Source organism: Mytilus edulis, chromosome 3 (assembly GCF_963676685.1).
Source record: "Mytilus edulis chromosome 3, xbMytEdul2.2, whole genome shotgun sequence".
Lineage (NCBI taxonomy): Eukaryota > Metazoa > Mollusca > Bivalvia > Mytilida > Mytilidae > Mytilus > Mytilus edulis.
The window spans coordinates 75,516,233-75,529,744 of NC_092346.1; the positions used below are offsets into that span (position 1 = coordinate 75,516,233).

The window sequence follows — 13,512 nt, forward strand, 5'->3', positions numbered from 1 at the left end:
TTCTCGCTACATTGAAGACCTGTTGGTGACCTTCTGCTGTTGTTTTTTATTTGGTCGGGTTTCCATTCTCAATTTTATAAGTGTTCGGTAAACAGGAAGTTGTCAAGTGATCAATCTGAAAACGCATCACACGGTATAGCTGACTTAGATAAATCCTGAAACCAAATTTCAGAAATCCTTGTATTGTAGTTCCTGAGAAAAATGCGACGAAAAATATTCATGGGACGGACGGACTGAAGGACGGACGGACTGACAGACAGAGGTAAAACAGTATACCCCCCCTTTTTTAAAGCGGGGGTATAATTACTATAATCTTTGCCTTAAATTTCCATATAAATTATTCAAAAAAAGTAAAACAGGAGACGTACAATGCCATAAAACACAAAAGGTTTTCTTAAAGTATCATTGACAAGAACTTCATGAATCTTAAGGCAAGAAGCTGCAATAGATCATATAAGTCTAGACACTGTCACAGATTATAAAACTACATGTATTACATTGCTAAATCTAATTAAACTCTGTTTATAAATGAGTCTAATTCCTTAAGTGAATGATCTAACCTTGAAAAAGAAAACATGCAGTTTCTGTAAGGCTGTACATACATGCATGCAATTGGCTCACTAGTGTTGCAAAAAAAAAAAAACTAAAGGAAATATCTGACAAAAGTTATGAGATAAGGATGGCAGATTGTAACAGCCAATTAATAACAATGATTAATAAACATTTCTCAAGATAAATACATATTTATATCTGAAAATAACACCCTCACCATGCTGACCCTTTGGCCCAGGTGAGCTAAAAAGGTTACAACTTTATTTGTCCAACCACTCACAACATCTCAGAAGTTTGCACTTTATGGAACTCTGCATAAATAATCAGAACAGGGCAATTTTACAGTACTTTGCTTAACTTCAAAATGACTTTTTAAATGAAATTTCAAAAATTCTGTATTGGGCCTACAGGATTCAACTTTTTGATAAGGCTTTCAAAACTTTTTTATGCATGGTTTGCTATTTTTTTTCCCTTAATATAAAATTTATTTGCTTAACAAAGAATCAAGAATTTTTTAAATATTGTTACTTCAGTGATTACCTTGTTGTTCATTTGGTAAAGGCTTGGTATTTCCCATTATAACTTTCTTAACAGCAGACAAATGTTCACCATCATCTGAAAAAGTCTAAACTATTAGATTATTATTAAGTAAAGTCATATTTGCATCAGAAGTTATTCCATTTCATAAAGGGAAAACTTTATGTTTTTACCTTAGTATATAATTTATTTACTTGACAAGGAATTAAACAATTTTTAAATATTGTTACTTCAAATTACCTTGTTCATTTGATCGCTTGGTATTTTCCATTGTAACTTTAACATCAGACAAGTGTTCAACATCTTCTGAAAAAGTAAAGTAATATTTGCATCAGATGTAGATCCATTTCATAAAAGGAAAACTTTGATTTGATTTGTTAAATTTTAGCTGCATACTACCTGATCACCAAAAAAGATAGATCTAGAGGAACAGGAGTTGCAGACACCTAAGGTGAATGTAGTATACCACTCACTCCTCTGGTATGTAAAAATATTTTCTTCAGTATCATATGTATGAACATGACCTTTTATATAATGACAAATAAATAAACTGTTGACACAAAGATATGTCTCGCCTGCATGCATAAAATTCAGACCATGACATAGAGGGCAGGTCCTCAAAACAGTCTTCAAACTGATATGTGCTGAAAGAAATGCAACTTCATACTAATATCAGTACAGTTTCAATCAAACTATTTTTTAAAAGCAAAAAAGTTATCATTAAAAATTGATTTTTAATTTAACGTCATTGTACCATGACTTAGAACCAGCATCTTGATGTATTCGTCCAACAGATAGTGCATTTGGTAGATTTGCTGACATTCAATGTATTCTCTAGATATTATCGGTAGTCAAACCTACATGGGTATTTTTCCATGTCTTGATTCAGACAACACTTATTATATTTCGTTCCCCACAAATAAAAGTTCTTTCACAAATTCACAGTATCTATTCCGTAAATAATCATTGCCATGGCTTTATCAGTTTATTTTCAACTTATGAGTTTGAATTTTCCTTTGCAATCTTTCGCCTCCCCTTTTTTCTCTCTTTTACAGGTTTCAAAATCATAGGTAAAAATAAAAATAATTAATTGTTTGTACCAATGTGTTCGACAATTTCACCACCATCTTCATTTTTATTTTCCATAGATGAGACTAACTTTGGTTGCAACGATTCTTCTGAAAACAAAAGAAACAAAGTTAAAAGGCTGCACTGCAGTATACCGCTCACTCCTCTGGTACATCAAAATATTTTCTCCAGTATCATATGTATAAACATGCACTTTTATATATTAAAATGATATATAAATAAACTGTTGACACACAAATATATATATATATGTCTTTATCAAACTTTTTCATCAATTTAGCTGTTGGCAGATTCTCTCCAAAAGATCAAAAGTTCATAATAGATTATCATTGAATGGCATTTTCTTGTCTTATTTTTGACCTATTTTGTACATTCTGTTTATCATAAATGTATCACTTTCATTTAGAATAGGTTTCGAAAAGTTTTAAACGTGATACATAGTGACCTTTAATTTCAATAAATAAAATATATTTCAAAAGGTTTCTCATATCTTTAAAAATGCTATTGATCCTTATAGATCTGGAGCATTACATATGGTATGATGTCTTGAAGATATCATTCTTGTCTATTTATCATGTTCAATGTAGTTGGACTGCTGTCAATATATGGAGTACCTGATGCCTCTTTTTCAATATTCAAATAAAGAGAATCCTTAATTAAGGAGTTTATTTTGAGAGACTATTAATTCAGTTTAAAGCTGTTGTAAGCAACAAAAATTCAAAACAAAGTCGTCTTGGTTAAAGTGACACCATCAAAATTCAAACTTGATCTGTATTTTGTGGTTATAACCATTGTATATAGGTTTCAGTACATTTGGTTGAGGCAAACTAAAGTTAAAGACCTGAAACCAACTTTGAGACGTAAAGACGAACAGACAAGGATAAAACTGAATACCCTCTCTGCTACAGTGGGGGCATAAAAATTACAAGAAACTAATTTGGGAGCGGCATGCGGACCAATAATTTGTGGAAGTGGTAATTTTATTTTTTCATTGTAAGTCAACTTCTCAAAAACAGAAAGGGAAAAATCCAATTCATTCATATCCCGATCTGTTTCTGGTATCAACTTGAAGCAGTTATATCATATAAAAGTTATCTTGTTCGGCTCATTGGCAGTAAGTACAATCAAGAGTACATATTTGACACTTATATTTATAAAGCAAATAAGTTTTAGAACTGTCCTTTTAATCTTTATGTTTGGGATGAATATAATAGTTTTTCAAAAGTATGTTGAATTTTAAACAAGCACATTTTTTAACATCATCTCACCTTTCCTCAATTTTCATGATTTTCATCATTTAAATATTAATTCCATGCATAAAATTACCTTCTTTGAAAAGCGTTGCAGAGCTAAACTTATCCTCAATGATAACTGTATATGTTCCAACATCTTGTAGGTTTGCCTTTTCAATTTTAAGAGAATGAATATTCGCTTCTGACTGACAATCATATGACATGTCTGAAGTCTGAATCTGTTTGCCATCTTTCAGCCATGTTGCTCGACTTTTTTTCTTAGACACTGTACATTCAAACAATACAGAATTTGATTCTTCAAATTTGATGTTCTTTAACTCCTCAGTAATCTTCAGTTCTGCAAAATAACAATTCATAAAAGATTGCTATGTTATTGCAAAATGTCAACCACCACTGTGCAAAAAGGGAAAAAAGACAGAATTGTGTACACAGTATACATGTACATTCTTAAGTGTATATCAAACTTTTGTATTTTTTTCCTGTTATTCAACTGGCAAAACAATGTGTCTTTAAGTCATAATAGTCTTATAACTTTAGACGATTTGAAAAGATTGTACAATATGGTCAAATACACATAATCATGATATAAACAGCAAACAACTCTACCAAGCTATCTGCTATACAGCCTCAGAGGCATTGTGGCTTTTTGCAAAGTGTTCCCCAACTTTGCAAATTGAAAAGGGCAGGGTGCAAGTCAGAAAAAGGGCAATTTTACACATAAATGTCATTGAAAAAAGGGTAATTTTACGCATAAATGTCACTGAAAAAAGCAATTTTACACGTCAATTTTTTAAGCCTCATTACTTATTATAAGCACATAACTTGTATTATGCATTCTTGTAAATTCAAGTTTCAGTTAAAATGGAGTAATATATTTCAATACTTTTGGCACAATTTTATATGGTTTATTTCATTAATCTATGGTCATGATGCTGAGACCCTTTTAGGAAGCTGTTTTCTTCATATTATATAGTTGCTGTTTCAATAATAGTTTCACAAAGTGTGTAAACAGAAATTGTGAATATTTTATACTTCATTGTACTTGATAGATCAGTTAATGGAAGAAGAGATGTAAATTATAATTTTCAAAATATTTATTTTTAAAGTGTATTCAAGTGAAAATAATTTACACGAATATTCTAAAAGAGGGACAAAAGATACCAGAGGGTATACATTCAAACTCACAAATTGAAAACAAACTGACAACTCCTTGGCTAAAAATGAAAAAGACAAACAGACACACAACAGTACACATGACACAACATAGAAAACTAAAGAATAAGCAACACAAACCCCACCAAAAACTAGGGGTGATCTCAGGTGCTCCAGAAGGGTAAGCAGATCCTGCTCCACATGTGGCACCCGTCATGTTGTTTATGAGATAACACATCCGGTAAATAGTGTAATTCGGTAGGTCACATTCATTCCCTTATATGCATTTGCATTAAATAAATTTTATATATATTAATCCTTTTACGAAAAGAAACATAAATTTAAGGAATATATTGTGAACATGTGATAAATAAGGGGAAGTAACTCATTTTCTTAATTATACACAAATTATGTATGACCTAAAGCTTTAAGTAATTGGTGTTAATCAACAATGTGTTTGACACCAAAGCTGTCAGGAGAAGCCATGCACTTAATGGGTTACTTAATTTTACAGTTTGCACCAGTAGTTGAACTTCCTGTTCATGGAAGAATTACGAATTTACCGGTATTTCAAAGGCAGAAATTGCTGATTTTTCAGCGATTAAAATGGCAAGTCACCCGAGGGACGGCAAAAAAAAACATGGGCGTCAATAAAAAAGGATGGGTGCTGCGCCCTGTTCAAACTTTGTAGCTAGAACACTGAGTCAACTCTTGTTACTAATAAACTGTTATCACAGAGATATGTCTCACTTTTTGATTATTTTGTTTATGCAAATGTTGACATTAACATAGCAATACTTAAAACATGTTACATAAGTTAGTCAAATACAAAGTCAATGAACCATGACTGAGGTACATGGGTAAACAATCTCCATGTTAATGAGATGTGCCAATGCTAATAGTAATACAACTGCATACCAAATATCTTTGACTTATTATAAGTCATTCACTTTAAACAAACCTAAACAAAAACATTAACTTGTAAACCATACTGACCGACTTATGAAATGCAACAATAGATTATTCTTTTTAATTCTCATTTTCAAATATGCATTTTTTTGTAAAAAAACTTATGAACAGAAAGTTCTTTCATAACTCCAATGTTAAACTGTCTGTAAAAAACGCCAAATATGATTTGCATCATTATGTTAAATTAGATAAGGAATGCCGTGTTGACCTAGAATTTTGGTTACTTTTTCTGAGCAGCTGGAATGGTGTGAACATGTTTTACAGTAGACAATTTTACTCAAGTTATGATATGGAACTTTTTACTGATGCCTCATCAACAAAAGGATTTGGTGGATATTTCAAGGGAGAATGGTTTTATTCATCATGGCCATCAAACATTGCTTATCCTGACAAAACATTTTCAATGGCTTTTCTTGAATTATACCCCATTGTAGTATCCGCAATACTGTGGGGCTCACAGTGGACAACAAAACGCATTCTTTTCTGGTGTGACAATGAAGCTACAGTGGCTATAGTAAAAAAGGGCCGTTCAAAGTGTTTACAAATAATGAAATTAATGAGGAAAATTACATGGTGTGCTTGTAAATACAACTTTCATTTTAGTGCCAAACATGTTCCAGGATATCAGAATGATATAAGTGATGCTCTATCTCGTTTACAGATAGACAGATTCCGCAAACTAGCTCCCAGTGCAGCACAACATCCAATGAAGTGCCCAAGCAGCTCAGATGTAATGTGGTCCTAAATCAAGCAGTGAATGAACTTTGGAACAGTGCTATTGCTAATACTACAAGAACTGTTTATGATACTGGGTTCAGAAAATTTGAGACTTTTATGTTATTGAATGGTTTTCAATTTTCTAATTTACCTCCTATTTCTGAGGATATTTTAATTTATTTCATAGCCCACTGCTTTAAAATTCTGAGTTTACAATACTCTACCATTAAATTATATTTATGTGGAATTGGGTATAAATATGTACAGGGTAATCAAAATGATCCCTTACAATCTGCTCATAATACACCTTTAATCAGACTTGATTATGTTTTAAATTCTGTAAAAAGACTGCAAAAAACAAAAAATCACATAAGATTACCAATAACTTTCGAAATTTTGGAAAAAATTGTAAATTGTTTGAGAAAAGGTTTTTGTTCCAAGTTTACTGATTTAATGTTAAGAACTGCATGCATTGTCGCATTTTATGGATTTTTGAGATGTGGCGAGTTTACAGTGTCAAAGGCCTCACAGTTTGATCCACATATTAATTTATGTATTGAAGATGTTGTATTTCACTCAGACTTAGTAGTTTTGAAATTAAAACAATCAAAAACAGATCCTTTTAGAAAAGGCATAAATATACAGCTACATAAATTAGGTCAGCTTATCTGCCCTTACACAATTTTGTTAGAATATATACAAATAAGGAAAGAATTTTCTCCTACTAAGCAAACTGATCCACTTTTCATAACCATTGATAAGAAACCTTTGGAGAGACAATATTTCATCACTTGTATCAAAAAAGTACTGGATATATGTGGTTTCAACTCAAGTCATTATAATGGTCATAGTTTTAGAATTGGGGCAGCTACAAGTGCTGGTAAGGCAAAAATAGAAGATCACTTGATAAAAACATTAGGGCGCTGGACTTCAGATAGTTACATCAGATACATTAGGGTAACGCCAGCATCTATTAAAACAGCTCAAAGTAGGTTAGGTAGAATTTAAGGGCATGCTCATTTTCAAATATTCCATACGCATGTTTTTTACAGAGATTCTAGATGATATTGTTTTTGTTTGACAATTGATTTTGATATTGTGTATTATTATGTGATAACATTTATTATTTTTATTATTTTTTTTATTTTTTTTTTATTTCATGGCTTTATTGAAGGTACCCCCTCCCTAACCTCACAAATCCTTGGGGACACTCAGCTGTTACCATCTGTGTTATGGCCATTTATGAAATTTTATCACTGGTTGTTTCAAAAATTTCACTCATCCCCCAAGAATTTCTGGGGATAAACTGTCAAATTTCATACAAATTCATTCCAACACCAATTCAACATCAACACTACTAGGCTTCCTCATAGCCTCCTTACAGGCTTCCTCATTGTCTCATTATAGGCTTCCTCATAGCCTCATAGGCATGATAGCCTCTAGGAATGATAGCCTCATAGGCTTCCTGATAGCCTCATGCATTTATTTTGAACCATCGTTCCAATTGGATTGGTGTGATGTCAAGCCAGGGGTCTATACTTTGCTACTTTTCAGTATGCACATAGCTAGGCTCTTGGTTTAGGCATGGAGCAAAAAATTAAATTTTTTAGCTGAGTAGTTTCCCCAAGGGCCAAATTATAATTGTGATGTATATATATAAAATAAAAGTTGCAATTAAATTATGATTTATGTTTAATTCAAACATGGATACCAATGGCATTGCTACACAGTATTTCCCAGGAGTTTATTTACAAGATAGGTGATAGCAGGAAAAATTAGGTTGATAATAATGTGAGCACTAAATCCTTAATTTTACATATCATGAGTTCAAACAGTGTGTTCTGAAAGAAATCAGGGGTAATTAAATTATTTAAATTACTATGAAATTAATATGAACTCATTATGTGTGACTTTGAGGATTTTGTTCACTGACACATTTATTAGCAAAATTAAAATATAGAGCCGAAAGTTAGATCAGGATGGTTTAATTGTCAGGTCAAAGAATTTGCAAGAAGATATGAGGTTGGATGTTTGCCCAGGTGTTAACACACATTTCCCTATTACATAACAGATTACCACAGAAAAGATACAGTATAAACAAAAGACAATTAAAATAAGATTAGAACAGCATCACATCAAACAGAAATAAATTTACCCTAAAAAATATTTACAAAGAATCAGAACACAATGCAAACATGGAACAAATGACAATTAAACATATTCAGGATCATTTCTGAGAATTTTGTATAAATAGGTACTTATATGTTATATAAGTTATGTTTATACATAATTTGATTTTAATTACTCAGTAGTTATTATTTTAGGATTTTCCCAGGATGTGTATTTTCTTTGCTGTTGAGATGAAACAGATTTATTATCATATGTCAATCAGTTAGATATGAAGTTTATCACATGTTCTTAGCAGGAGGTCTAATTTCATCAGTTCCAATACAAATATACATGTCTTGTTAATTAGTGACCACTTGTGGCATTTGGCTTACTTTGTCCTTTGTTTCTTGATACATTAATCTGGGTGCAGTTTTAACTCCTCCCACTTAGGAGTATCCCATTAAGAAGTTGTGTATTAAAAACCTGTGTATGCTGCCTTGAGTATTCATTTATCTAAATGCAGATTAAGCAGTTATAGAATAATCTTGGCTAATAGTGCTAATAGTGTTTTAGCTAAAAACTTGCCTCCCACCGACCCCTCCTTTCACCTTCAATATTGCCATGACAGGGGAAGCAATCTCAGCATTATGTTTATTGATTTCAATTATGAAATTTTATCACTGGTTGTTTCAAAAATTTCACTCATCCCCCAAGAATTTCTGGGGATAAACTGTCAAATTTCATACAAATTCATTCCAACACCAATTCAACATCAACACTACTAGGCTTCCTCATAGCCTCCTTACAGGCTTCCTCATTGTCTCATTATAGGCTTCCTCATAGCCTCATAGGCATGATAGCCTCTAGGAATGATAGCCTCATAGGCTTCCTGATAGCCTCATGCATTTATTTTGAACCATCGTTCCAATTGGATTGGTGTGATGTCAAGCCAGGGGTCTATACTTTGCTACTTTTCAGTATGCACATAGCTAGGCTCTTGGTTTAGGCATGGAGCAAAAAATTAAATTTTTTAGCTGAGTAGTTTCCCCAAGGGCCAAATTATAATTGTGATGTATATATATAAAATAAAAGTTGCAATTAAATTATGATTTATGTTTAATTCAAACATGGATACCAATGGCATTGCTACACAGTATTTCCCAGGAGTTTATTTACAAGATAGGTGATAGCAGGAAAAATTAGGTTGATAATAATGTGAGCACTAAATCCTTAATTTTACATATCATGAGTTCAAACAGTGTGTTCTGAAAGAAATCAGGGGTAATTAAATTATTTAAATTACTATGGAATTAATATGAACTCATTATGTGTGACTTTGAGGATTTTGTTCACTGACACATTTATTAGCAAAATTAAAATATAGAGCCGAAAGTTAGATCAGGATGGTTTAATTGTCAGGTCAAAGAATTTGCAAGAAGATATGAGGTTGGATGTTTGCTCAGGTGTTAACACACATTTCCCTATTACATAACAGATTACCACAGAAAAGATACAGTATAAACAAAAGACAATTAAAATAAGATTAGAACAGCATCACATCAAACAGAAATAAATTTACCCTAAAAAATATTTACAAAGAATCAGAACACAATGCAAACATGGAACAAATGACAATTAAACATATTCAGGATCATTTCTGAGAATTTTGTATAAATCTGTGCAAAATGGCATTCAGCAATTTGATTAGAAGTTGATGTTGCATTGACACTACATGTTGTTATGGTCATTGATGGTCTTCAACAAATCTCATCAACTGGCATCATTATCGGAAGGACAGTAAGACAAGTATTTGACGTCAAATTGTCTGGTTGTAACACATTCACATTTTCCTGTTTGCAGTATTTTAGTGTGTTGAATCAGTTTTTTAGGTGTAATACCACCATTGATTTTCCCCTATTAGTCTTTGTTAAATTTGCACTCTTCAAAAAAATGTGGAGAATTTATCTTTGTTTTAAATAAAGAAATACTTGGCATGAGTAAAGTTTTATCCTGTCCAGTACTATGAAAAAATTCACATGACATTTCATTGCATATAAGAAAATAACCATCATTGGAAGTTAACCAATCAAATTTCTCCCCTTATTTTATCTGTGTACAAGGTTTAGTCACCATGTAACCTCAAGATTACAAAATTTTCATTAGAAATCCTAAGAAAAATAAATGGTGTTTTGAAATACCCAAGACATATGTTTATGACACAGAAATGTTTTCACTGCAATAAAATGTAGGATAAATTACCTACAACTGTCAAATTCAAGGGAATATTTTTTTCTACCTACTTTCGTATAAAACCAGATGTGACGTACCATGATTTGGTGGTATTACACCTAAATTTATTCCTCAGTCTTTTCAATATGTAACATGTCTTAACTGATTTAAGTGTGGCCAAGGATTGAAAGAACTGTTTCACAAAGAAAAAAAAATGAAAAAATCTTTTATTTCGAAATTCCGCTTTCTGAAATTTGTGCAATCCCAATAATCTTGTATGTACAATAACCACAGGTAAGTCAGATGTTGATTTTTTAGAAAGAGAAAGAAGATTGATAAGCATGAATAGTAGTTGTATGAGGATCGAGCACGATTTGGTAAAATAAATCTACAAAATGAGTGTTGTGTTTTTAAAGTCAGTCAGTATATCTAAAAGTTTCAGTGTCAATGAACAATGAAGAGGGGGTAGAGCTATATAATCTCCATGCAAACAATACTAAAATTCTTAAAAATTTCTATACCAAATACCATTGACCCTTCATTAATTTTTCATCTTAAACCATACCTGTCAACCTATGACAATGAAAATGCGGGTCATGACCCTCATTGAAGAATGACATCTTAAGTCATAACACATACAAACATTTTTTGAGGTTTGTGTTACACTGCCTTAATTTCTTTTCATATTCATTCCATGACATACAATGTGCCATTTAGTTTTTTTTCTGTACAAATTGAAGTTTTTAAACATCATGTTTTCTTAATTGCTATTTAGGGGCGTATGACATTTGCGCCGATTTTGAAAAATTTCATTCTTTCATTTGCGCCAATTTCATTTTTTCATTTGCGCTGATTTTATATTTTTTCCTAATTGGATTTACAGGTATAAATCAAGTGACATTGCAATTGGTAAATGGCTATCCCAGTATTTCGGGTTACCATTCCTTTCCCTAAATGAAATCGATGACTGCTTCACGTTTGACATTGTCTGACGCTCCGCTCCTTCTGATGACAAATGTCATACATTCTTAGACAACGTACAAGTACACCTTCCATAACGGTCAACCAATTCGTGATGGCGTCCTTAAATTAACCAAGGGATGAATTCAACTTCACCATTTGGAACTCTTGGTTTAATAGCTTCCTTGTGAGAAAATGCGAACTCTAGAAATGCCCCCACCAGTACGTATGCCAGACAAAGAAAAGATGGCCTTCGTTATCGACAATTACGCCAAATATAGAAGAGACGAAATCGTAAGAAAGGAATATGTTAGATGTGTTGCCTATACATACTCGGCAAGAACAGATTTATGATTTGAATGTATTCCGTTTTTATGGATTTGAATGCTGTACATATATTTTTAATTCGTCATTTTAGTATAAACAAAGTGCTTTTATCTTAAGTTTTTACTTCTTGATTTTAAGCAGGAGACAACATGCAGTTATATACATGTTATGATTGACAATTCATAACATATGTACAACTGGCTAACGGAAGAGGTCTTAAATGATAAATGAAAATAACATTATTGGGATGGAGAGTTGTCTCATTGGCACTCATACCGCATCTTCTTATATCATTTCACCTGTAATTTACCTGTAAAAAAATCGGCGCAAATGAAAAAAAAAATCGGCGCAAATGAAATGCAGATCGGCACAAATGCAAAACGCCGATATTTAGAGTATAGATGAAAAGATGAAAAAGGTAATTTAAAAAAAACATATTTTTTAATTGTTCTAAGATAGAAAATAAGAAAAAGTATTATTCTGCTATGTTTTAACAATCAATTCATTTTAGATTTAATCTTTAAAAAAACAACATTAGTTTAAAGCGTAAGGTGAAAAAAAGGGGAAGTAATTTAAATTGTTTTTAAAACAACTTTGAAATACACACATTATTTAAGACCTGCAGCTAAGGTAATGAGTGTTAACTAACAGTGTGTTTGACACCAAAGTTGTCAAATGTAGCCATGCACTGAAATGGGTCACCAATTTGAGTTTACACATGCAGCTAGCTGAACTTCTTGTCAAGAGAGAATTACAGATTTGACGGTATTTCAATGGAAAATCACTTATGAAATCAATCTGAAGGCTTAGGAATCCAGCTGAAAACGGGTCATTTTCAGAATTCCTTGGTTATTTCACTATCCAGCGGGTATCACGGATGACCCCTCAGATTTGTAAAAATCTCGAGTCAGTTGACAGGTATGCTTTAACTGATTTAATCACAAACTAATACATATGAATTAAGCAAAAGTTTCAAAGTCAATAGACCATGACTGAAGGAGTGGGGTCAAATTATAAGATTAAAAGAATGAAAAATGAGAAAAGCCCTGGATCGGATGGATATACAAATGAATTCCTAAAATTTGTTTGGATTGATATAGGTAAATTCATACATAGATCAATTAAATATGGCTATAATCAAGGGGAAATGTCTATTACCCAAAAACAAGGTATTATAACTTGCATACCAAAAGGTGACAAACCAAAACAATACATGAAGAATTGGAGGCCAATCAGTCTTTTAAATAATATTTATAAATTAGCATCAAGTTGCATTGCAGAAAGGATACAGTCAGTTTTAACAATCCTAATTAATAATGACCAGACAGGATTTATACCTGGTAGATTTATTGGTGAAAATACCAGACTAATATACGATTTACTACACTACACTGAATTGTCTCGCCTTCTATACTAAACAATGATATTATGTTGATAGTCCTAAGTATAAAGCTAAGTTTTAATACAACTGTGACATAATTACTTAACATTAACCAAGATAACTAAACAAAGACCAATGAACCTTGAAAATGAGGTCAAGGTCAGATGAACAATGCCAGGCAGACATGTACAGCTAACAATGCTTCTATACAACATATATAGTTGACCTATTACTTAT

General features: G+C 32.1%; 2 protein-coding genes across 2 annotated transcripts in view; one reads left to right on the forward strand and one right to left on the reverse strand.

Moving 5' to 3' along the window:
* The window catches only part of LOC139517444 (uncharacterized), a 101,111-nt gene that overhangs the window by 41,738 nt on the left and 45,861 nt on the right, over positions 1–13,512 (reverse strand). The window contains exons 8-10 of the mRNA XM_071308478.1: positions 3,505–3,768; positions 2,190–2,267; positions 1,093–1,167 (exon numbers count right to left, since the gene is read on the reverse strand). Coding sequence (XP_071164579.1) covers positions 1,093–1,167; positions 2,190–2,267; positions 3,505–3,768 — 417 coding nt within the window. The remainder of the gene's footprint in view (positions 1–1,092; positions 1,168–2,189; positions 2,268–3,504; positions 3,769–13,512) is intronic.
* Positions 5,720–9,952, forward strand: LOC139517420 (uncharacterized). The gene has a single exon (XM_071308412.1). It carries the CDS (start codon positions 6,387–6,389, stop codon positions 7,275–7,277), a length of 891 nt encoding a protein of 296 aa, XP_071164513.1. The 5' UTR covers positions 5,720–6,386; the 3' UTR covers positions 7,278–9,952.

Excerpts from the sequence above, each read along its gene's own strand:
- LOC139517420 (XM_071308412.1), top strand. The coding sequence starts at position 6,387 with ATGTTATTGAATGGTTTTCAATTTTCTAATTTACCTCCTATTTCTGAG.